Below are 26,067 nucleotides of genomic sequence, written 5' to 3'. Positions count from 1 at the left end.
TTCTTCTTCTTCTTCAATACAGATTGAAGTATTGAACCTTCAATGAAAATGAAAGAAAGAAATTAAGCATTAGGCATTACTGATTTTTATTTCCTTGGTTAGCTATGTTAGTTGATTTGTTTTTTGTTTCATTCTATATTTTTATTTTGATTGATTATTAAATATTAATTTAGTTTTCCTCTTTTTTTTTTTTTGTACAACTAGATATGGATGAAGGCAATACTTCTCATGAAATTAGTAGGAGAGATCCAGCATGGAAGTATTGCTCTCTACAAGACCCTAATAATACAAACTCAGTCACTTGCAAGTTCTGTGGGAAAGTGACTAATGGAGGAATCTATAGGGCAAAAGAGCACATTGTTGGTGGTAGGATGAATGTAAAGGATGTACCAAGTGCCCTAAAGAAGTTAGGGAAGAAATTTTGGCATATATGCAAAAGAAAAGAACGGTAAAAGAGAATATGGTGATGGAAGAAAGGGATAGGATCCCTGATTTTGATGATCAAGAGAATATGATTGAAATTGAAGATGATGATGTACAAGTTCGTTGTGTTGGTGGTAGTTCTAATTCATGTCCTAGGCCTTTTACATCCATTGGATCAAGTTCCAAGCCACCCATTAAAAGACAAAAAAGGGCCTATGGATAAGTTTTTGACAATACTTAGTCCGAAACAAGTTGTAGAGATGAGAAGGGAACAAAAAAGAATGAAATAAACCACCATCAGTGAAATATATAATAAAGAAGGGAGAGAACAAGTTTCTATACGTATTGTTAGGTGGTTATATCAAGCGGGTATTCCCCTAAATACCATTCGCTTGAAAAGCTTTGAAACTATGTGGAAGCAATTGGGCAATTTGGGCCTGGATTAAAGATCTCAAGCTATTATGAAGCGAGGGTTCCTTTCTTGAAAAAGGAGGTTGATTACATGAAGACATTATTGCAGCATCATAAGGAGGCATGGGAAAGGTGGGGGTGTTCTTTAATGTTTGATCGATGGACCAATAGAAAGGATAGAACCCTAATCAATTTTTTGGTTCATAGCCATGCTGGGATGATGTTCATAGAAAGCATTGATGCATCGGGTGATATAAAAACAACTGAGAAGTTGTTTAATTTCCTTGAGAAGATGATTGAGAGGATTGGTGAAAAGAATGTCATTCAAGTGATTACCGATAATGCTTCAAACTATGTTTTGGGCAGGTAAATTTTCTAACTTGTTTGTTTTCTTTACAACTTTTACTTAGATTTTATTGTCTCGTTCCTTAAATTATTATTTTTGTGTTATTAGGAAAATAATTGATGGCTAAGTATCCTCATTTGACTTAGACACCGTGTGTTGCCCATTGTATGGATCTCATTCTGGAAGACATTGGCAAGTTAGCTATTGTCAAGAGGACCATTGAGAGGGCTATAGCACTAACGGGGTACATATGCAACCATCTGGGCCTATTGAACTTAATGAGAAAGTTTACAAGTCAAAGGGAATTGATTAGGTTGGCCAAAACCCGCTTTGCTACTTCCTATCTTACATTACAAAGCATTTTTAAGCAAAAGAGGAACTTGAGGGAGATGCTCAATTTTATTGAGTGGAGTGATAGCAAGTGGGCAAAGGAAGCCAAGGGTAAATGGGTTGCGGAGACATCAATGATGCCTTCATTTTGGAATAACATTGTATATATTCTTAAGGTGTGCAACCCTCTTGTTCGTGTCTTATGCTCGGTGGATCGTGAAAAAAGCCGGCTATGGGTTACATCTATGAGGTTGATAAAGCAAAGGAAGCAATTCAAAAGGCATTTGATGGTAAAAGGGAAAAGATCTCAGCATAGTTGTCAAGGCAACGCCTAGGCAACAAGGCGCCCTTTGAGGCTCGCCTCGCCTAATCGCCTAACAGTTTTCTACTTCCTATTATTAAATACTTTTATTATTCATTCTTTTTTTTTGAGATTATAATTATAAAATAGACATTATTAAACTAAAATAATCATTTTGTGTGTTTATATACTATTTTTTTTTATTTTCTTATTTATTAGGGCCTAATCAACACAAACATTGCTAAATGTTGTATTGAACCCTCAAAGACTTAAAAACCTAAACCAATAAGGAAGAACTAAAAATTTTATCTAATCAACACATTTTCCTCTTCCATATTTTCTTCTTCTTCTTCTACTACTACTACTACTACTACCAATACTTTTGTTATAATTCGGCCTGCCTTTGAGTTTTGTTAGTCTGATAACAGCCAAGAAGAAAGAGGAAGAAAGAAGGAAGAAAGAGAGAGAGAAAGGAGGAGAAAAGGAGAGAAGAAAAGTCTGGTTCGAATTAGGGAAAAGTCACTCTCCCATTCAGCCTGACATGTTTTTATATTATTAATATAATGGAAAAGACACATGTGCCCTTATTTAAGTGAGGGACACTAGTTCTAATATAATATTACAGATTAGCAACCTCAACATACATAAATACCCCTACACTAACACTCCCCCTCAAGCTGGTGAGTATATATCATATAATCCTAGCTTGTTACATATGTAGTCCACTCTTCCCCGACTCAACCCATTTGTAAATAAGTCTGCCCACTGGTTTCCTGTATTAACATATGCAGTGTCTATCACTCCATTCAGCACCTTCTCTCTCATAATATGTGCTTGGTTCTTTCATGAAACACCAGATTAGAAGAAATATGAACTGCAGCCTGATTGTCACAAGAGAGCTTCATTGAAGTATTAGTGTCGTATCCTATCTCCTGTAGAAGGTTCCTTAGCCACACTAATTCACAAGCAGTATGTGCCATAGCTCTATATTCTGCCTCTGCACTGCTTCTTGCCACGACTGTCTGCTTCTTACTTTTCCATGTCACCAGATTACCCCCCATAAAAGTGCAATAACCTGTGGTAGACCGCCTATCAGACATAGAACCAGCCCAGTCAGCATCAGTATACCCTTCTATTTCAAGTTTTCCACCACTTTTGTATATCAAACCACGACCAGGGGCCCCTTTTAAATACCTCACAATTCTTAGAACCGCATTCCAATGAGGAACCAGAGGTTTCTGCATGAACTGACTTACCACACTAACCGCAAATGAAATATCTGGCCGAGTAATGGTTAGGTAGTTCAGTTTACCTACAAGTCGTTGGTATCTTCCAGGGTCTTCAAACACTTCACCCATATCACTGCTCAGCCTAGTATTTGTTTCCATAGGTGTTTCAGTTGGTTTAGCACCTAACAAACCTGTTTCTTCTAGCAAATCAAGCACATATTTCCTCTTACATAAATTAATACCATACTTAGATCTTGCTACTTCTATCCCCAAGAAATATTTCAATTTACCAAGGTCCTTTGTTTGAAAATGTTCCTGTAGAAAAGTCTTCAACCTATCAATGCCCATTTTATCATTCCCGGTAATAACAATATCATCTACATACACCACCAATAGTATTTTTCCTGCCGGAGAGTCATGACTGAAGACGGAATGATCAACTTGGCACAGTTTCATACCAAACTTCTTTACCACCTCATTGAACCTACCAAACCATGTTCGAGGAGACTGTTTAAGCCCATATATAGCCTTCTTTAGTCTGCATACCTTACCATCCTCCCCCTGAGCAACAAACCCTGGTGGTTGCTCCATGTAGACCTCCTCGAGCAAATCACCATGCAAAAAGGCCTTCTTGATATCAAGCTGATATAGGGGTCAATCAGACATAGCTGCAAGAGAGATCACAACACGAACCGACCCTATCTTAGCAACTGGGGAGAAGGTCTCTGTGTAGTCAATTCCATAGGTTTGGGAGTACCCTTTTGCAACCAATCGAGCTTTTAGGTGCTCAACACTACCATCAGGCAAATACTTAACAGTATAAACCCACTTACAACCGGCAGCTTGCTTCCCAGGAGGAAGAGCAGTGAGGTCCCAAGTATGATTATGAAGTAGAGCTGAGAGCTCTTCTTCCATTGCACGACACCACCCTGGAGAGGCAAGGGCTTCCTGGACATCCTTAGGGACAACAACTGAGGATAACAAAGAGATAAACTGGCGATGGGCGGCAGAAAGGTGAGTGAGTGAAACATGATTAGAAATAGGATGAAGGGTGCAAGTGCATTTACCTTTCCACAAGGCAATGGGAAGATCAAGATCAGATACTAGGTTCGGGGCTAGTGTGGAGACAATTGCCGGATCTGTTGGCGGTGATGGAGTCGGAGGAGTAGCAGCCGGTACACGTGGGCGATGTGTATACACATGACGGATAGGTGGGCGTTCAACAGGTGGTGGCACTGGAGGCAAGGACTTGGTCACGACTGGAACAAGGGGAACAAAATCGGCAACTGGAAGTGGAAGAGGGGGAGGTGATGAGGAGGAAGAAGCATCACTGGACCCCAAGAAAAACAGAGTAGAGTCAAAGAAGGTAACATCAACACACACAAAGGAATGTCAAGAACTAGGATGGTAACACTTATACCCTTTCTGGGTCCGAGAATAGCCAAGGAAGATGCACTTAAGGGATCGTGCATCTAACTTGTCGTTCCCTAGGGCCCAGATTATGGACAAAGCAGACACACCCAAATACCCGAGGAGAAAGAGAAAACAGAGACAAGGTGGGAAACAAGGTAGTAAATGGTGAATGACCATCAAGGATAGACGTGGGCATCTGATTAATCAAGAAGCCAGAAGTAAGCACCGCATCACTCCAAAAGGGTTTGGGAACATTCATGTGATGCATCAGGGATCGTGTTGTTTCCAAGAGATGACGATTCTTTCTCTCAGCCACCCCATTTTGTTGAGGAGTGTAGGTACATGAGGTCTGATGTATAATGCCTTGTTGGTCCAAGTATTCTTGAAATGATGAAGATAAATATTCACGGCCATTATCAGAACGAAAAATTTTAATGTGAACACCAAATTGAATGTGAATCTCAGCATAAAATTTCTAGAAGATGGTAAACAATTCACTTTTTTCTTTCATTAAATAGAGCCACGTCATCCTTGAAAAATCGTCAACAAAAATGACAAAATATGTATATCCATTGTATGACATCACTTTATAAGGACCCCATACATCCGAGTGAATCAAAGAAAAAGGACTTGACACACAGTTATCAACCCTAGAACTAAAGGGAACACGGTGTTTCCCAAACTGACACGACTCACAATCTAAAACAGAAAGTTGACTCAACGAAGGAACCAAAGATTTCAAAACTTTCAGCGAAGGATGACCAAATCGACAGTGCCACTGGAGATGAGAGAGAGATGACTGGAGTTGTTGATGTTCTTCCACCACCGTCAAGATAATACAATCCACCAGCTTCATGCCCTCCACCAATCTTCATCCCCGTCTTGAGATCCTGAAAAACACACATAGAAGGGTAAAAGGTAATGGAACAATTAAGTGACTTGGTCAGCTTACTAACGGATATAAGGTTAAACGGAAATTTAGGGACATACAAGACTGAGGATAGGGATACAGGGTCCAGGTCAACATTACCAACACCACAAATGGAGGATGTGGAACCATTAGAAAGGGTAACAGATTGTGATGTTGAGCAATGAGAGAGGGAAGAAAACACACCTGGAGTTCCAATCGTGTGATCGGAGGCTCTAGAGTCAATAATCTAGGGATTGGGTGTGGATGCCAAGCAAGCCATACCTGAGTGTGCGAAAGTAGTCGTGTTCTGCTGAGATGTGGATTGGACAAACCTATCATACTCATCACGGGGAACACTCACCATCTCCTTCCCGGGACCATCTGTGGATGGAGGCATCTGATCAGTTGAACGATTCTCTTGTTTGAAACTGGAACTAGTGTCACTAGTCATGGCATTATTGGCCCAGGTTGAGGGTGGACCATGCAAGTCAGCAATAATTAATGGTATGCCCATCCATACCACAATGAGTACACATCCTCGGACCCGAGCCACGTCCTCTACCACGGGCTCCCCCTGAATCTCTACCTCAGTACGACCACCACCACGGTTATATGTAGGTCCACCACCACCACTCTATGCATATACTGGACCACTGCTACCACCACGGCCAGATTGAGCTCCTCGAGCTCCACCTCTAACACCACGGCCCCTTGACACTGCAAAGGCTGATCTATCTGAGACATTAGAGTTCTCAGTAGATCCAATAGAAGTCCTCTGAAGTCGAGCAAACACCTCTTCTAAAGAAGGGAGAGCTAACCCTCCTAGTATTTGAGCCCGTACTGGTTCATACTCAGATTTCAGCCCCACCAAAAATCGAGTCACGTCAAACTGCTCTCTCTGTTGTTGCTGAATGTTGACATCTGAAGTGAGGGGGTGATAAACATTCAACTCAATACGGATGTTTCTCATACTAGCATAATACTCCTGAAGACTCTGATTGCCCTGTTGCAGATTAAAGTATTCCTGATACAGCTGATATACTCTGGTTTATTGTCTTGACCAGAATACAACTTCTTAGCATGGTCCCACACATCTTTGCCAGTGTTAAGAAACATGAAATTTACACTAATCTTGGGTTCCATACTATTCCATAACCACGTGATAATCTGAGCATCCTCTTGTTCCCAGTCTTCATACTCATGAGAATTAGTGGAGGGTTTCTCCTCCCTTATGTGTTTCACCTTCTTCTTTGCTTTCAGAAAAACTTCTACAGATTTAGCCCAAGGTACATAATTCTCTCCATTCAGTTTAATGGAGGTCATTTGAACATTCAGGTAGTCAGTAGGCATCATCACATTAGATTTGCTATCACTGTTATCTCCCATTGCTGAATTCTGTTATCACTGAATTCGGCACATTGCACACTGCTTGATCACACTGGTTTCAGCACTTGTTATTGCTGAAGGTTGCACTCTTTACACCACAAACCCTATCCTACGACTACCTGAAATCTCACCACTATATGAGCACCACTCCTTCGAATCACACAAAAAAAACAGCATAAACCCTAACACACTACAGTCTGAAATCCCATCATACGATCTGAAACATACTTCCTATTTGATTCATAACAGAAAATATGCATAGAAATCTCTTACCTCATCACTTGAAAGACAAACCACACGAGAAGAAAATCAGTCCACACAAGACACCCACTGCACCACACGAATCAGCCCTCTTCTCTTCATCGATTAGGGGAGGGCTTCTTAGAAACTGTTAGAATGCTCGAGTCAGGGGTATTTTGGTCATTCTGGTGTATCTTATTGAAAGTGAAATGTCTATTGTATCTGAGTTTAAGTTATGTGTCCCATCTTCTATGAGGGACAAAATTGTCTTTCTTGTAACTCAAGTTTTCATGAATAAAAGTCAAGTGGGTCGGCTAGGAGAGGTACTTTTGTACATCCTCTCTTCTAGTCTGGCTGAATACTTTTCTCCTCTCCTTCTTCTTCTTCTTTCTCTTTTCTTTCTTCTTTCTTGTTCTCTACTTTGACCTAGAAACAACTAGGGTTTATTCACATGGTATCAGAGCATTAAGGTCTGGTGTTCGTTTTTTTTTTGCTTGCTACTGTCTTCTTCCTGGGTTCGCTGCCAGCTTCACAGTAGGTTTCTTCATCCTACAGCTGATCTGATTGAAGACTCGATAAAGAGCTGAAAAGGAGTTGTCGTTTTGAGGGCCTGGAGGTGAGAATGCCTCTAGCCGGTGCTGTGGTGGTCGTTGAAGTGGTATACTAGACCCTCTATTCAGTGTACGAAGAGGGCTAGTCGTATACAGGTATGGACACTGCTGTCGTGTGTTCAGAAATGGACTGTGAATGCTGATTTTTCTTTGTGTACATCGAAAGTTAGTTGTTGTGGTGCTGGGTGAAACTGATACACATATCAGTCATGTTTTTTTTTTTTGTGTTTTCTTGCTCACATGTGTGCTGAAAGAAGAGTGGTAGGCTGCTGATGTCCACGACAGCAGTGGTGCGGTGTTGATTGTGTTGTGGTGGCTGGCATATCTATGTTTTTTTAATGCTTAAAAGTGAACCCCTAGACCTTGTGTGTAATCAGCTCTGCAGTTTGCAGAACAAGTGTTCGATGAAATGACTGAGTAATTTCAGTAGTGGTGTGTTAGTGGTAAATGGTCCTGCAGTGTGCAGTCCAAGTGTTTGATGTGTTGACTGAATGATTTCAGCTTTAGAGTGTAGTGTGTAATGTGCAGTTGAAGAAAGTAGGTTGGTGGTATTGTAAGTGAGATAAGTCTTGTGACAAGTGTGAAATTGTGATATATATTCAGAGGAGACATAATTGAGATGGCTTTAACTGTAGTTGGGAATGACAACAAAACAGGCATCATGCTCTCTTCAGATTATCTAAGTGTTCAAATGACATCCATCAAGTTGAATAGTGAGAACTATATACCATGGGCAAAATCTGTGGAGGTGTTCTTGAAGGCCAAGAGGAAAGTCAAACATGTGAGGGAAGAGAAACCTTCCTCTGATTCTCCTGGGTTCAGTGATTGGGAACAAGATGATGCACAGATAATGACATGGCTTTGGAACAGCATGGAACCAAAGATTAGTGTGAACTTCATGTTCCTAGATACAGCCAAAGAGATTTGGGATCATGCTAAAAAGTTGTACTCTGGACAAGACAACACAACTAGGGTATATCAGTTATACCAAGAGTACTTCAATTTGAAGCAAGAAAGTCAAAGCTTAGAAGAGTATCATGCAAGTTTGAGAAACATCCGCAATGAGCTAAATGTGTATCACCCTCTCACATCAGATGTCCAGATCCAACAGCAGCAACGTGAACAACTTGATGTGACTAGGTTCCTTGTGGGTTTGAAGGCTGAGTATGAGCCTGTCCGAGCACAGATATTGGGGGGATCAGCTCTCCCCTCACTTGAAGAAGTTTTTGCTCGTCTTAAGAGGACATCCATTGAGCCAGTGGAACATTCTTCCTTCTCTGATAGATCTGGTTTGGTAGTGACTAAAGAGAGTAGTCGTGGAAGTAGAAGTGGTGGTGGCAGCAGTGGCCCTCCAAGCAACCGTGGTGGACACATGTTTAACCGGGCCAGTGGCCGGACTGGAGGCCATGAGTCAGGGGGAGGCCGTGGAAAAGGAAGGGGTAATGCTCAGAGAAAATGTACACATTGTGGCTTAGAGGGGCACACAGTTAATTTTTGCTATGATTTGCATGGTCCACCTAACACTTGGGCTAACCATGTTACATCTAAAAGTAGTAGCACAATTACTGAAAGCCAGCAAACTGCACCAACCCCCTCCACACCCACTTGTGCTTTCGGGCAGGAAATGGTGAGTGTACCACGGGCAATATATGAGCAGTTCCTTCAAACATCTCAGCAGAACACAGCTACACTTGCCCATTCAGGTATGACTTGTTTAGCTTCCAAAGCCTCACCCTAGATCATTGATTCTGGGGCCTCGGACCATATGTCTGGGATTCCTGATGTATTTTCTTCCCTTTCTCGCACCTCCACATCTCAAGCAGTTACACTTGCTAATGGTTCTACATCTCCTATTTGTGGTGTTGGTGATGTTGATCTTTCCTCATTGTCTTTAGCATCTGTTTTATATGTTCCTAAGTTCCCTTTTAACCTTATGTCTGTTAGTAGATTAACCAAGTCCCTTAATTGTTCTGTAATCTTCTATCCTTCTTCTTGTGTATTTTAGGATCTCAAGACGGGGACAAAGATTGGTGGAGGGCATGAAGCCGGTGGTTTGTATTACCTTGATGGTGGTGGCCCTCCAGTGGCTTTTCAGTCGTCTCTTACTCCTCTCCAATGGCACTGCAGACTTGGTCATCCCTCTCTCAAGGCTTTGAAGCTGCTAGTTCCCTCCTTGAGTCATCTTTCATCATTAGATTGTGAGTCATGTCAGTTGGGAAAACATCATCGAGTCTCATTTAGTCCAAGAATTGATAGTCGTGTCTCAAGTCCTTTTGCTTTAGTTCATTCTGATGTATGGGGTCCAGTTAAAGTGGTGTCATACAATGGGTTTAAGTATTTTGTAATCTTTGTTGATAACTTTTCAAGGATGACATGGATCTATCTTATGAAAGACCGTAGTGAATTGTTCTCTATTTTTTAGAAATTTCATGCTGAAATACGCACTCAGTTTGGTGTTAATATGAAAATACTTCGCTCCGATAATGCCAAAGAATACATCTCCTCATCGTTTCAGCAATACCTAGAACATCATGGAATAATTCATCAAACTTCTTGTGCCTACACCCCACAACAAAACGGTGTAGCTGAACGGAAAAATAGACATCTTCTTGAAACTGCTCGGTCCTTGATGATCAATATGCATGTTCCAAAGCACTTTTGGAGTGATGCTGTTCTTACATCCTGTTTTTTGATAAATCGGATGCCCATGTCAATCCTTGGAAGTCAATCCCCTTTCTCCGTGTTGTTCCCCACTTTGTCTCCCTTTCCTCTCACCCCAAGAGTCTTTGGTTGTGTTTGTTTTGTTCAGCACTTGGGGCCTGGAGTAGACAAGCTCGGGCTACGAAGTGTATTTTTCTTGGCCACTCAAGGACTCAGAAAGGGTACAAATGTTATAACCCTACGTTTCATAAATCGTTTGTGTGCCCGGATGTCACTTTCTTTGAATCAGTTCCTTTTTTCTCCAATACCAGGGTCTCTTCTTCTCCCTCTGTGGTTCCTCTTCCTGTTCCGGTTGTGGACCCCCTTCCCATAGCTCCCACTCCTACGGCAGATGCACATTATATGCCGGTTACTACAGAGAGGCCGCCAATTACTCAACTGTATACTCGCAGAAGTGCTTCGGCTTCTCCTCCACTTTGGCACCCGTCGACAGATCCTGCTACTGCTCCTCCCTCAGATCTTCATCTCCCTATTGCTTTGCGGAAAGGTAAACGTACTTGTACTTCTCATCCCATTTCAGACTATGTTTCCACTGCTCACCTTTCTGCTTCCCATTGCAAGTTTATATCATTACTCTCTTCAGTTCCCATTCCCAAGACTGTACAGGAAGCCCTTGCCTCTCCAGGGTGGCGGCAAGCCATGGAAGAAGACTGTGGGAATTCACCATCCTTCCTCCTGGTAAGCACATTGTTGGGTGTAAATGGGTCTATACAGTGAAACATCTTCCTGATGGCAGTGTGGAACGATTGAAGGCACGGTTAGTGGCCAAGGGCTATTCTCAGTTATATGGTGTAGACTATATGGAGACATTCTCTCCTGTGGCTAAAATTGGTTCAGTTCGGGTGTTGATCTCATTGACTACTATGTATGATTGGCCTCTCCTACAACTTGACATAAAAAATGCCTTCCTACATGGTGATCTTGTTGAGGAGGTGTATATGGAGCAACCACCAGGGTTTGTTGCTCAGGGGGAGGCTGGTAAGGTGTGCAGGCTCAAAAAGGCAATCTATGGACTGAAACAATCTCCACGTGCATGGTTCGGCAGGTTCAGTGAAGTGGTGAAGGCCTTTGGGATGAAACAGTGTCAGGTTGATCATTCCGTGTTTAGCTATAACTCGAAAGATGGAAAAATCTTGCTAGTCGTGTATGTGGATGATATTGTCATAACTGGAAGTGACAGCAATGGAATTGACAGGCTGAAAAAATTCTTACAGGACCACTTCAATACGAAAGATCTGGGGAAGCTAAAGTATTTCTTAGGAATAGAAGTTGCGAGGTCAAAACAAGGGATCAACCTATGCCAGAGCAAATATGTTCTTGATCTACTTGAAGAAACAGGGTTGTTAGGTGCTAAACCAGCAGAGACTCCTATGGTACTCAATGCCAAGTTAAGTGTGGATGTAGGTGATGAGTTTGATAATCCTAGAAGATACAGAAGGTTGGTGGGAAAGTTGAACTACCTGACCATTACCCGACTAGATATACCATTTGCTGTGAGTGTGGTGAGTCAGTTTATGCAACATCCCCGGGTTCCTCACTGGGAAGCTGTTCTGAGAATTGTTAGGTACCTAACGGGTGCTCCAGGTCGTGGTCTGTTATACCAAAAAGGAGGACCTCTTGAGATAGTAGGGTACACAGATGCTGATTGGGCTGGCTCTATATCAGATAGGAGGTCAACCACAGGGTATTGTACCTTCCTGGGTGGCAATCTTGTAACTTGGAAGAGCAAGAAGCAAACAGTGGTGGCAAGAAGTAGTGCGGAAGCAGAGTACAGGGCTATGGCCCATACCACATGTGAACTAGTATGGCTGAAAAACCTACTACAGGAGATGGGTTTCTCAATTGACAAACCCATGAAACTATACTGTGATAACCAAGCTACTGTTCACATCTCATCCAATCCGGTCTTCCATGAAAGAACTAAACATATTGAGGTGGATTGTCACTTTGTGAGAGAGAAAGTGATAAGTGGGGTAATAACTACATCTCATGTGAGCTCAAGAAATCAGTGGGCAGATATCTTCACAAAAGGTTTGTCTCGGGGAAGAATAGATTACATTTGTAACAAGCTGGGACTATATGATATATACTCTCCAGCTTGAGGGGGAGTGTTAGAATGCTCGAGTCAGGGGTATTTTGGTCATTCTGGTGTATCTTATTGAAAGTGAAATGTCTATTGTATCTGAGTTTAAGTTATGTGTCCCATCTTCTATGAGGGACAAAATTGTCTTTCTTGTAACTCAAGTTTTCATGAATAAAAGTCAAGTGGGTCGGCTAGGAGAGGTACTTTTGTACATCCTCTCTTCTAGTCTGGCCGAATACTTTTCTCCTCTCCTTCTTCTTTCTCTTTTCTTTCTTCTATCTTCTTCTCTACTTTGACCTAGAAACAACTAGGGTTTATTCACAGAAACCACAGCAACCGACCACACAAGACACAACTGGATGCATAGAAACCTCCAAGGGAAGAGGGCGACCACTCCTTTTCAGCCCTTTCCCTTATCTCCAATCGATGGCAGGGAAATCAAGGGAAAACCCTAGATTGAGTGCGCAGAGAACAGAAATCTGGGCAGATCCGAGTTGCTTAGTTGTGCTCTGATACCATGTTATAATTCGGCCTGCCTTTGAGTTCTGTTAGTTTGATAACAGACAAGAAGAAAGAGGAAGAAAGAGAGAGTGTGTTATGGGTCCGCGAATAGGATCTCGTCACGGGTCGGTCCACGGGGAAAATCCTCTGTTTTTCCTTGTTCCTCCTTGCTCTTGATGGACCTATCCAGGCGCACTAATGGTGATTTGTTCAAGAGATCACCTAACTCTCCTTTACTCTCTTTCTTGACTGAATATTCGATATCCTCATTCAATAATGGTGTCTCCTTAAATAGGAGATTACAAGAGTCGTAATCTTAGGGAGTCTCCTTGCTGAATAGGGAGACTTCCAATTCTATCTTGCTAAGGATAAGATAAGTTAATCCTAATCTGATAATAAGATAAACTAATCCTAATCTGATAACAAGATAAACTAATTCTAATCTGATAACAAGATAAACTAATCCTAATCTGATAATAAGATAAACTAATCCTAATCTGATAACTTACTAACAAGATAAGATAAGAGCAATAGAATAAGATAAGAACAAACAAGATGATCTAATCTAATCTGGCGGTGGGTCAGGTTCCTGTTGCTGCCGGCGGCGATGGTACGTCTTTCCGAGGAATGCGTCCATAACAGAGAGAAAGGAGGAGAAAAGGAGAGAAGAAAAGTCTGGTTCGAATTAGGGAAAAGTCACTCTCCCATTCGGCCAGACATGTTTTTATATTATTAATATAATGGAAAAGACACATGTGCCCTTATTTAAGTGAGGGACACTAGTTCTAATATAATATTACAGATCAGCAACCTCAACATAAGTATAAAGACATAAATACCCCTACACTAACAACTTTCTATTTTCTTCTTTTCCTATAACAAAAATAAGGGTTCAGCCCCTATATTTTTTGAATTTTATTTTCCTTATTCCTTTTCCTCTCATGAATATGTTGATTTTCTATACTTTAATATGAAATTTATACTTTTCTTATGAGAATCATGAATAGTTATTAAAGAAATATGGTTATGGTACCTAGGGAACTACCCTAGGATCTATGTTTTTAACATAAAAAATCTATCGCCTAGGTGACGCCTAGGCGCCCAACCTAGGCAACTAGGCGACTAGGTGCCCCCCAGTCGCTTAGCCTCGCCTTGAAAACTATGGATCTCAGAAATTTTTGAGATTATTGATAGGAGATGGGATTGTCAACTTCACCAACCATTGCATGCAGCTGGTTTCTATTTGATCCCTCAATTTTATTATGATGATGCGGAAAGAATTGATTCAGATGAAGAGATTATAAATGGCCTTTATAAAGTAATCCAGATGTTTGAAAGTGACAAGAACAAGCTGAATACAATCATTGATGAATTATCAAGGTATAAGAATGCAGAAGGGATTTTTGGTAATAACATGGCTATTTGGCAGAGAAAGATAAAAGCACCGGGTAAATATTCATATATAGTCAATTAATATATGTGTCTAGTTGTTTTAATAATTGCTATCTTTATTTATTCAACCAGGCAGTTTCCAGGTGAAATGATCAAAACTGTCAAAATACAAGACCCAGTCAGCAGCTTGGTCAATGGTTTTTGTCCTCTGCGTCAATGATGGTTTGCAAACACTGATTGTGACCACTGAAAAGGGAATAATGCCTTGAACACTTTTATCATTGATGTATTGAAGATTTTATCAATCATGAATCTTAAACTCATCTGAAGTTTAAGAATAATTAATAAATTAGCAACTAACTTTGAAGGATGGAAATTTCTCTTGCATATTGCATTTCTTATTATCGGACGTTACTTTTTCCTTCCAAAGAAAGAAAAAATATTCATTACTAGTCTCTTGCCCTTGCAGACTTCAATCCTGTTGATATGGAAGATCCAAAACTTTCCTGGGTCAAGTGGCAAGATGGCAATTCACAGGCTCCAGTTAAAGAACATGAGCATTTTACCATTAGTAAGCTTATAACATATATAGGTTTTCACCATTACCTCACTGATGTTTTATGCTCTTCACCTTTAGGATGATGATGCGCCAGAGAAACTGCATGATCCAAATGATATACTTGATATCTTGTCTGGGATCTTGCACCTTACTGGTGATTCTTTAGTTCCCAAATCTATCAATAAAGATTGCCTTGAAGATGCCAGGGTTCTCCTACAACTGGACAAAAAATTTATCCCTGTCATAGCAGGTGGAACACTAGCTATCATTGACCAGGTGGGCTTTTTTATTTTTTGATGGGCATTGACCAGGTTGGCTTTCTGCTTTACTTTATAGTAGCTGTTTCCTGATCTTAGCATGCCTTCTCTGCTGCTACAGAACCTCTGTTTTTTTTTACTTTTTAATTGTATGACTTAGAGTTTGTGATCAGATGTGTAAAAGATTTCAAGTGGGATTTGTTTTATTTTGTTATTTAACGACTGGAAGAAGGAGAGGTCCATGGTCCCCAAAAATCTCAAAATATCCACTTATGGTCCTATATGTCTATGTAACAGTATCCTTCCAATGGAAATTTATGTACCCCACCTTGAATGGTGATGCAAGAATCCCTCCAGTTATACTCTTATGCCTTTTTTGTTCCTAATGCTTTTTTCCCATTTCCAGCTCTTAATTTTCCTAGTTTTTTCAATCAACTTCTAGTCTTAATTAATCTTTTCTGAAAAATTTTAAATTGGGCTTTAGGTTTCTAGATTTTTTTCCTTTATTTTTTTCAACTTTTAATTGTCCTTGCTCCTTGGGTACTTAGATTATTATCAATGTCAATAATATTCTGGAATTGGTTTTATCTAAAATTTTCTCGACTTTTTTTGATAACTGAAACTTTATTGATTTGATAATAAAGGAATCAAATGAATGTGTCACAAATTGAGCTAAGCACTCTTTCTGATTGTTTAGCCCCAGATATCTACCCCCTAACCATTATTATGTCAAAATTCATCCAGTCCATGGACGATTCATCCCCAATACAGTTGGTGTCTATGAACCCCATGTCTAGCTAATGCTTCAACTAGAACATAGGCCAATCATTTTACCCAGGTTTACCTTCTTATGATGTGTCTGTACATCCAAGGGCCTTCAGTCTTGCTTTTAATCCATCCACTACCACCTTGGAGCCCCCCACTGCTAGACTGTTGTAATTTATTACAAGATTATAGGTTGTAATTATAGGCTGTAATTATGGAGTATTAGCCCAATTAGGAATAGCTTGATTATAGGAATTAGATTTTCTTCCTATTTTAGTATCTACAAGGCTGTATATATATGTACTATTTTCTCAGTTGAAGAAGATATCAATTTCTTCCAATTCTTGTTCTATCACATGGTATCAGAGCTGGAGACACCAATTCCAGTCTGAAATTAATTTCTGGTTTTCTTCCCGTTGCTGCCCAAGTGAGCAGCTTTGAATTCTTTACGTTGCCCAAGTGGGCAGCTTTGAATTCTTTACGTTGCCCAAGTGAGCAGAAGCTGCGATCTCTAGGTCACCCATTCCGAGTGACATCTACATCTCACTGCCCCTACCAGTGGAAGCGGAATCCCCAGATCGGCCTACCCACCAAGTCGCATCGCTGGAAACCCAGCGAGTGAGCCACACGCGCCGCCACCAGTTTCTGCCCCTCCGTCACGCGCCGGAGCATGGAGGCGCGTGTGACAGACCCACCTTCACCAGTCTCTTTTCCGATGATCGCCTCAGCCTCGGTGTTACTCCTATGGTGTTTGTTTGCCCATCAGGAAAGTCTTTCTTCTCTGTTCTTTTTATACAGTTGATATTTCGGTGATGCCAGTTGTGATTTCTTGCTGTTTGGGTGTTGCATCTGCTGTCGATTCTGTTTAAGTGTGTTTTATTGGCTTTGCTGGTTGTCAAAAGTCTATTTTCTTGTGTTTATGATGGCGGTTGAACAGAAGAACTTGGCTATGCCTAGTGTTATCCCCATTTTGTCTAAAATCACTGAACAAAAACTAAATGGAACTAATTATTTAGACTGGAGTAAGGTTGTTTGTTTGTATTTACGGAGTATCTCTAAGGACAACCATCTAACTAAGGACCCTCCTACTGATGAGACTCGTACTGAATGGCTAAGAGTTGACGCTCAATTGTTTTTGCAAATCTGTAATTCTATTGAGATGAGTACGTCGGTCATGTCTCTTATTGTGAGTTTGTAAAAGAACTAATGGAATATTTGTTTTTTCTGTTCTCTGGTAAAGAAAATATTTCCCGTACTTTTTATGTTTGCAAGGCATTCTATCGGGCTGAACAACAGGATCAGTCTCTTCAGACCTATTTCATGAATTCCAAACGCACTTATGAGGAATTGAACGCCTTGTTACCTTTCAGTACTGATATCAAAGTTCAGCAAACTCAATGTGAACAAATGGCTATTATGAGTTTTTTGGCTGGCCTTAATCCTCAATTTGATGGTGCTAAGTCACAGATAGTGGATCAACTGGCCGGTCTTGTTCTCAGAATAGTACCAGAGGTGGCAGTAATAGTGGTCGGAATGCTGGAACTCAGGACACAGAGGGAGTAGTTTGCTACTATTGTCATGAACCAGGTCACACTAAAAGGACTTGCCAGAAATTGCTAAAGAAAAACCAGAAGTCTTCTGGGTCTCAGTCAACTCATGTTGTAACTACGAGTGATGCTCCTCATCCATCGTCAGACCAGACCATTACAATTTCTGCAGATGAGTACGCGAAATTTACCCAGTATCAAGAGGCATTAAAGAACTTCTCTTAGTCCATCACTGCCCTTGCTGAGTCAGGTAAAACCAATACATGTCTTCTTTCTTCTTCCTCTCAGTGGGTCATTGATTCTGGAGCAACAGATCATATGACAGGTAATCCTAGTCTCTTTTCCACTTTCCAATCACACACTTTTCCTTCTTCAGTCACCTTAGCAGATGGTTCTATTTCTTCTGTCCTTGGTTCTAGCACTATCAATCCCACACCAACACTTTCTTTGTCATCCGTATTGAGTTTACCAAAATTTTTTTTTAATTTGGTATATGTTAGCAAACTCACTTGTACTCTTAACTGTTGTATCTCATTCTTTCCTAATCATTGTCTGTTTCAAGATCTTATGACGAAGAGGATTATTGGTAAATGACGAGAATCAAGAGGTCTGTACATTTTGGATACCCAGGAACCCCGGACCATTGCTTGTTCTAGTACTTTATCTCCTTTTGAAGCTCATTGTCGGTTGGGGCATCCATCTTTACCTTTGTTAAAGAAGTTATGTCCTCAGTTTCATGATGTATCTTCTTTAGATTGTGTCTTGTCAGTTTGCAAAACATCATCGTCTATCATCTATTTCTCGAGTTAATAAAAGGGCTAGTCATGCTTTTGAGTTGGTACATTCAGATGTTTGGGGCCTTGTCCCATTATGTCTAAGACTGGATTTCGATATTTTGTTACCTTTGTGGATGATTTTTCTCGTATGACTTGGCTTTATTTAATGAAATCTCGTTCTGAGTTGCTTTCACATTTTAAAACCTTTTGTGCTGAAATAAAAACCTAGTTTGATGTGTCTATACAAACATTGCGAAGTGATAATGCCAAAGAATATTTCTCTGATTCCTTTCAGACCTACATGGCTCAGAATGGAATACTCCATCAATCATCTTGTGTTGATACTCCATCTCAAAATGGAGTGGCTGAGAGAAAAAATGGACATCTTCTTGAAACTGGTAGGGCTCTTTTATTTCAAACACATGTTCCTAAACAGTTTTGGGCTGATGCTGTTTCTACAGCGTGTTTTTTGATTAATCGTATGCCCTCCACTGTTCTAAATGATCAAATTCCTTATAAGATTTTGTTTCCTAATAAATCTGTGTTTCCTGTTGAACCTCGTATCTTTGGATGTTCTTGTTTTGTTTGTGATGTTCGTCCGCAGGTAATTGGACCCCAAGTCATTAAAATGTGTCTTCCTGGGATACTCTCGTCTCCAAAAAGGGTATAGGTGTTTTTCTCCTCTCTTGAACAGGTATCTTGTGTCAACTGATGTTACATTCCATGAAGATCTTCCTTTCTTTACCGCTCCATCTACACCTGTGTGTCCACAAGAGGATGATGATCTACTAGTGTATCATGTCACCGGTCCAGACTCTAGTGTTGTTCCAATACCACCACCACCACCTTCTCAACCAAAACCACCTATTACTCAAGTCTATTCTCAACGACCTAATCCTCTTGTGACAAGTCCGGCACCGGTCTCTTCTTCGTCATCGGATCCAATGCCCAGTGACATTGATCTACCTATTGCTCTTCGGAAAGGTAAACGTCAGTGTACTTATCCAATTTCCTCTTATGTTACCTATGATCGTTTGTCCTCTACTTGTTCGTTTGTTGCCTCTCTTGATTCTGTAGGGATTCCCAAATCTGTTCACCAGGCCTTATCCCATCCTGGGTGGCGTGATGCCATGCTTGAGGAAATGAATGCCTTGACTGAGAATGGTACTTGGGATCTAGTCGATTTACCTACTGGTAAGAAAGCGGTTGGATGCAAGTGGGTATTTGCAGTCAAATTTAATTCTGATGGATCAGTGGCTCGCCTAAAGGCTCGCCTGGTGGCCAAAGGCTATGCATAGACATATGGAGTGGACTATTCTGATACTTTCTCCCCTGTGGCAAAATTGACTTCAGTTCGATTATTTATTTCTCTGGCAGCTACATATGATTGGCCACTTTACCAACTTGATATTAAAAATGCTTTCCTGCATGGAGATCTTCAGGAGGAGGTTTATATGGAGCAACCAGCTCGGGGGGAGTCTGGGAAAGTTTGTCGTCTTCGAAAATCGTTGTATGGACTAAAACAGAGTCCCCGAGCTTGGTTTGGAAAATTCAGTCAAGCAGTAGAGAGGTTTGGGATGAGGAAGAGCAAATCTGACCATACTGTTTTCTATAAGCAATCCACATTTGGCATCATTCTACTTGTTGTATATGTAGATGATATTGTTATCACTGGGAGTGACACGCAGGGAATCTCATCCTTGAAATCCTTCTTGCAGAGCCAGTTCAATACTAAAGATTTGGGGCACCTAAAGTACTTCTTGGGGATTGAGGTGGCAAGGAGTAAAAGAGGCACTTTCCTGTCTCAGAGGAAGTATGTTTTGGACCTGTTAACAGAAACTGAGAAACTGGGAGTCAAACCATGCAGTACTCCAATGCTTCCTAACCAGCAATTCACAAAGGATGGAGATGCTTTTGATGATCCTGAACGATATAGAAGATTAGTTGGAAAGTTGAACTACCTCATAGTGACTTGTCTTGACATTGTTTACTCAGTTAGTATTGTAAGTCAATTTATGTCCTCTCCTACAGTGCATCATTGGGCAGCCTTAGAACAAATCTTGCATTACTTGAAAGGAGCTCTTGGACAGGTGATACTGTACCGGAATCATGATCACAGTAATATTGAGTGTTTTTCTGATGCGGACTGGGCGAGTTCCAAAATTGATCGAAGGTCCACTACTGGCTATTGTGTTTTTGTTGGTGGTAATCTGGTTTCGTGGAAGAGTAAGAAGCAAAATGTGGTGTCGCAATCTAGTGCAGAATCTGAGTATAGAGCAATGGCACAAGCTTCGTGTGAGGTTATGCGGGTTTCTCAACTCTTAACTGAGGTCGGTCTTAAAGTCTCAATTCCAGCGAAGCTATGGTGCGATAATCAAGCTGCGATTCATATTGCTTCGAATCCAGTTTTTCATGAACGAACTAAACATATTGAGATAGACTGTCATTTCGTTCGTGAGAAAATTCAACAAAACTTGATCTCTACAGCATATGTGAAGACTGGAGAGCAGTTAGGAGATATCTTTACAAAAGCTCTTAATGGAGCTCGGGTTTCTTATATTTGTAACAAGCTGGGCATGATTGACATCTATGCTCCATCTTGAGGGGGAGTATTACGAGATTATAGGTTGTAATTATAGGCTGTAATTATGGAGTTAGGTTGTAATTATAGGCTGTAATTATGGAGTATTAGCCCAATTAGGAATAGCTTGATTATAGAAATTAGATTTTCTTCCTATTTTAGTATCTACAAGGCTGTATATATATGTACTATTTTCTCAGTTGAAGAAGATATCAATTTCTTCCAATTCTTGTTCTTTCACATAATTGAATGACTTTGCCATTCTTAATCCTAGTAACATTTCTATAACAGCTCTAGTGGAGTTACCATAGCCTATAGGTCCAGAGTAGATAGTGTACCCGAGGCCTTGGCTTTCCCATATACATCCCTGTACAAATAATCCTGCTCTAGCTAATCTGTCAGATAGAGTGTTAACCCATCTAGGGATCCACCTGAACAAGCAGTTCAGGCTGCTTTCAACAGATTTGGCTTCCCTAACCAAAGCTCAAAATCTCCAGGGAGGTTATCCTTCTGAAATATGCCTGGAAATAAAAACTTGGTAGTCACCTTCTATTAGTATATTTCTCCACCTGTGTTGTGCAATCAACTTGGGTCCTTGGATTTAAGCCATCAACTTTGCTCTCAAGGAATTGTTGAAACCAACAGCCCCTGCAAAGATCAACAAAATGCTGCCTCTTTCATCCCTTGCCACCTCTCCCTCACCAGATTCACCAGGATTGCCCAAGCGCACCCATCAAAGTTGAATTTCAGTCTGCCAGCTTCATGGGGTTGGCACTTAATCTTTGTGCTCTTCTAATTGACTCTGGCAATAATGTGCCATCCTCTTAACAAATCATCCATATTCACATCTTGGAATTCTTCACATTATCAGAATCAGTGTGCAATTCTCACTTTAATTAGATCAATTAGAGTTCCCACTTCTGGTTGTTTATTTTTAAATATCCTTGCATTTCTCTCCCTCCAAATGCTCCACATTACTGCATCTCATGTAAAATGCCATAGCAGTTGCATTCTTTTGGTATGGCAGCCCATGATATTATTTGCCAAACCCAGAAGACAACAATACTATTTGTGTTTTTATTTTTCTGTTATTTTTCAAATGTTTTATGATTTGATTATCCTAGATCTTTTCTAGACGAACAACTCTTTTGAACTTAAGATCCTAATTCAGTTTTCTGCCTAGATTAAGTTAACAACATCCATAGTTGGAATTTCCTTTTGCCAGCCAGTTGCAAAGCACTAATTGGAAATTGCTAACTTGGATCTTTCTTTTACAGCATGCTGCAGATGAAAGGATCCGACTAGAAGAACTGCGTCGGAAGGTTAGTCTCATCTTTCAAAATTTCTTGCAATTAAACTTACCAATAAAAAAATGTTCTTGCAACTACACACATTGCAACTCATTAAGCTATTTGTGCTCTCAGGTATTGTCTGGTGAAGGAAGAACAGTTGCTTATCTGGATTCTGAGCAAGAGTTGGTATGTACTATGTCTAGATTTGATGCTAACTCTGTTGCACTGACTATTCAACTTTGTATTTATTAACATCTTCTAGGTTCTTAGGTTATTTCATTAGTCATCTCAACCCGTGTTCCTACTTTTCAAATATCAGGTGCTACCTGAGATTGGATATCAGCTACTGCACAACTACACAGAACAGATAAATAATTGGGGTTGGATTTACAATAATCAGGTTTCCGGGTCCTTCACCAAGTAATTTGGATGTTCTTCCATGCCTATTGATTTTTTTTATTGTTCATTGTGTAAATTTTATTGATTATTCTAAAAAAATGTTATGTACAAGAGTTTTTGCCTTTTTTTAGGCTAATCTTCACCACCTAATCCCTTTCCATTGCAAATTTTTTTACAATCGGTTCCCATTAGTAACACCCAAAACATTTATTCCTTAGTAACTCCTCTTATGAGTGAATTGGTAAGAGTGTTAGATGTTCTTGGTACCCATCAACTCTTGCTAAGCTGCTTATTTCTCTTAATATGTGCATATAACACCTAATCCCTTGACTATTTTTCCTTATCCACCCTACAGCAGCTTGAGAATCTCTCTCCACTTCTATGTTGCTCAAATGAAGTCTTTTACTCAGCCTTAACCCTTGCAAGACATTTCTCTTAACATGTGCCTATTATGTTCCCTGCTTTGTTCTTAAGTTTATACCATAGATAATCAATTATTTATGAGATCTGACATGCTTTCTGCCTAGATTGCTTGAGGCTTGTAAATTTTCATTTCGAGGTTCCAAAACCCTGGAGAATCGTAATTGACATCACAACTATCTGTTGTGTACTTTTTAAAACCAATTTTGACCTCTTGTGCAGGAACTTGAATGTGCTAAATAGGCGGACTGCTACTGTCACACTTATTGCGGTGAAAATTCATTAATTTTACATTTTATTTGTATTGATTATTTCTTTTGCAGCTTTCCCGGGCCATGTTTAATTATAATTTAACAAAATCAAATGGACAAAAGTATTTTTAAGGTGTTAAATCATCTCTATAAAATGGACAAAGTTATGGAACTTGATCCAGATACTTGTACATGTTCAAAAATTTTGTACGAGTCAAATTCAGATAAAGCTTCTTGCCTCTTGCATGTTGTTGGATATGTTGTTTACTCTAGTTTGTCTTCTTTTCAACCATCCGTGCAGGTACCTTGCATTTTAGGTGTCAAGTTGTCTGACAAAGACCTTGTAGAATTTCTTGAACAGGTGATTTTTTATGAACTTTTTTTTTTATCTCAGTCATAACTGCCTTATTTTTCAACGTATGTCAATTTATTATTCAATTTTTGCTTTGATCTCTAGCTTGCTGAGACAGATGGATCATCAGCTATGCCACCATCTGTTCTTCGAATCCTTTGTTTTAAAGCATGCAGAGGTAGGCATATAAATTCTTCCTGTTTTCAAATATGCTGCAAATGCTGCAGAAAATCCTTATGCTCAGACTCTCAGCCCGTTCTTTCTTGAAACAATTCATTGAATTTTATGATTAAGGTGCAATCATGTTCGGGGACTCATTGCTACCTTCAGAGTGTTCATTAATTGTTGAAGAACTAAAGCAGACTTCGTTATGCTTTCAGGTAAACGGTTTCATTGTTCTCCCAATAAGCAATGGGAAGTTCAGCTTTTAGATGATTCAAAACCTATACCAAGTATTATGAAATATATCCCTACTACATATTCCCCAAAAGCCTGTAAAGTGGTATATTCAGACTGTTCATTATGAAATATATCCCTACTACGGTGTTCATTATTCTTGTTACTGAATTGCAATTATCAGAGAGTGATTTGGACTTCGAAGTGGTATATTCTGTATCCTTGTATTTATGCCAATGCCAGTATATACAACCAAATAGCCTCCTGGACCACATTTATGTCTCCAAAAGCCCCAAATACCTTCCTTGATCTGACCTAGAAGAGTTGTATTGCAGTGCGCTCATGGGCGGCCAACTACTGCTCCTCTCGTCAACTTGGAGACATTGCATAAGCAGATTTCCCAGCTTCAGTTGTTTCATGGGGGTTCAAATGAGCAGTGGCATGGGTTGCAACGGCATCAACCAAGCCTAGAACGTGCATCACAGCGTTTAAACTCAACCAGAGATAATTTTGGGTGAAGAAATTTTCCCTCCAAATAAAAATAGGTTTAGCAATCTCAAGTTGTATGCTTTTATTGATTTTTAAATGCAGTATAGTTTTCTTTTCTTTTTTGATGTTGCATGTATATAGTTGTTGGTTTGGAATTAATAATATAATAGCGGTTTGACCACCACGTGTCTATCTTGCTGATCTTAGGTTTGTGATGTGCTTCACCGAGTTATAAATAATATCATAACTAGCGGGAACCCATGCATCGCACGAGATTTATTAAGAAAAAGCTAAATAATAAAAAGGGTCATATGTTAAAATACCTCTTATAGTTTCATGGATTTACTAAAACACCACTTATAGTTTGTAATGGATTTAATCAATCTTCCATTAGATGACAATGTTGACCCTAATGTTCATTTAAATAAATTTAATCAAAAGAAAATAAAAATAAAAATTTTAGTAAGACATGGGCAACCACTCTATTGGCTACATTTGTTCAATTTTGTTTTTTATATAAAAAAATGTTAGGGGTATTTTTGGAATAAAAAATGATGGGCTTAAGGGCAAAACAAACACTCCTTAATGAAATCATGGGCCTAAGGCCCCGATCTCGACTCTGAAATTAACCTCCATCCCCGATCCCTAATGGGGATGGGCTCCCCGTGGGGACCTGAATCTTTAAAATGTTTTCAGATAATAGTATTTTTTTAAATAAAAAAAAATTATAAATAATGTTTTAAATATATTTTGATATATATATAATATCAATAATATAATAGTATATTGGATAAAATGAAAGAAGGTAGACTAGATCTCTGCAATTTTCGAACGATGGCACGACGGTGAGAAATATTGATAGCAACTCTCCTGGCAAGTCTGTGAAGATGGGAGATTTTGTGGAGGTAGGCCGTTGGAAAAAAGTTTTAAAGATTGAATCTAAGGAGCTCCTATTTGAGGAACTGAGATTAAATGGTTAGCTAAGCTTGAAAATCAGGGAAGCAAAGAGAGGGATGGTGTTGTTAGAAGGTTTGGGGTAATTGAAGGGTTCAAGGAGTTTGTGGAAGGTGCAAGTAACAAAGGCAAACAAAATAGTTGGAAAGAGCTTCTCTCAGAAACTGGAAGAAGGTTTGTTGTAGAGTGTAAGAGAAACCTTATTTTATTTCTTTGACATAATTTTTTGGCAAGGGTAGAAAGCATATGGTCTGCTTCCCAGAAGGAAGGAAGAGTCCGGGCTGGAAGGCAGTTCATGGCGCCTTATGTGAAATGTTGCAACGCATGGGTGCTAAAAGAGAAGTAATAGTAAAAAGGAAGATAAACAGTTCTAATAGTATGGTGAGCAATAATAAGCAAGAGACTCTTTTAGTGATAGTTGGGGCAGGTAAATATAGAATGGGAGTAAACATACAGAGAGGTGATTGGGAAAGTAAACTGATAGTTAAAGCTTCAGCTCACATTCTAGACTGGAGGAAAGTTGCAGATCTGTTAACAACAAGTTTAAAGTTGAAGAACACATTTATTTTAACACCTTTTGAGAAGGACAAGGCTTTGCTGGATCTGCTTGAGAATAGAGTAGAAGTTGAGGCATTAAATATCCAAGCTAAACTTGGAAACTTCACAGTATCAAGATGGTGTCTGGGATCAAGCTCCAAAGATTTCTCTATTGAAGATGGAGTGCTGGTGCGT

The 26,067-nt window shown here is 39.9% G+C and overlaps 1 protein-coding gene across 6 annotated transcripts in view; it reads left to right on the top strand.

The window, feature by feature from the left end:
* The window catches only part of MLH3 (MUTL protein homolog 3), a 71,842-nt gene extending 47,280 nt beyond the window's left edge, over positions 1-24,562 (top strand). For 4 of the 6 annotated variants that reach the window (XM_088889940.1, XM_019199367.2, XM_010272181.3 and 1 more), the window contains 10 exons: positions 14,767-14,840; positions 14,935-15,132; positions 22,060-22,104; positions 22,207-22,260; positions 22,394-22,494; positions 23,116-23,164; positions 23,446-23,505; positions 23,602-23,674; positions 23,791-23,876; positions 24,228-24,562. In XM_088889940.1, coding sequence (XP_088746066.1) covers positions 14,767-14,840; positions 14,935-15,132; positions 22,060-22,104; positions 22,207-22,260; positions 22,394-22,494; positions 23,116-23,164; positions 23,446-23,505; positions 23,602-23,674; positions 23,791-23,876; positions 24,228-24,410 — 923 coding nt within the window. In that variant the 3' untranslated portion in view covers positions 24,411-24,562. The other 2 variants (XM_088889942.1, XR_016077452.1) reach the window with 2 other exon arrangements.
* Positions 24,563-26,067: the final 1,505 nt, after the last annotated feature.

Source organism: Nelumbo nucifera, chromosome 6 (genome assembly GCF_055504915.1).
Source record: "Nelumbo nucifera cultivar China Antique chromosome 6, China Antique-T2T, whole genome shotgun sequence".
Classification (NCBI taxonomy): Eukaryota; Viridiplantae; Streptophyta; class Magnoliopsida; order Proteales; family Nelumbonaceae; genus Nelumbo; species Nelumbo nucifera.
This window is presented reverse-complemented; position numbering and strand designations above follow the sequence as displayed.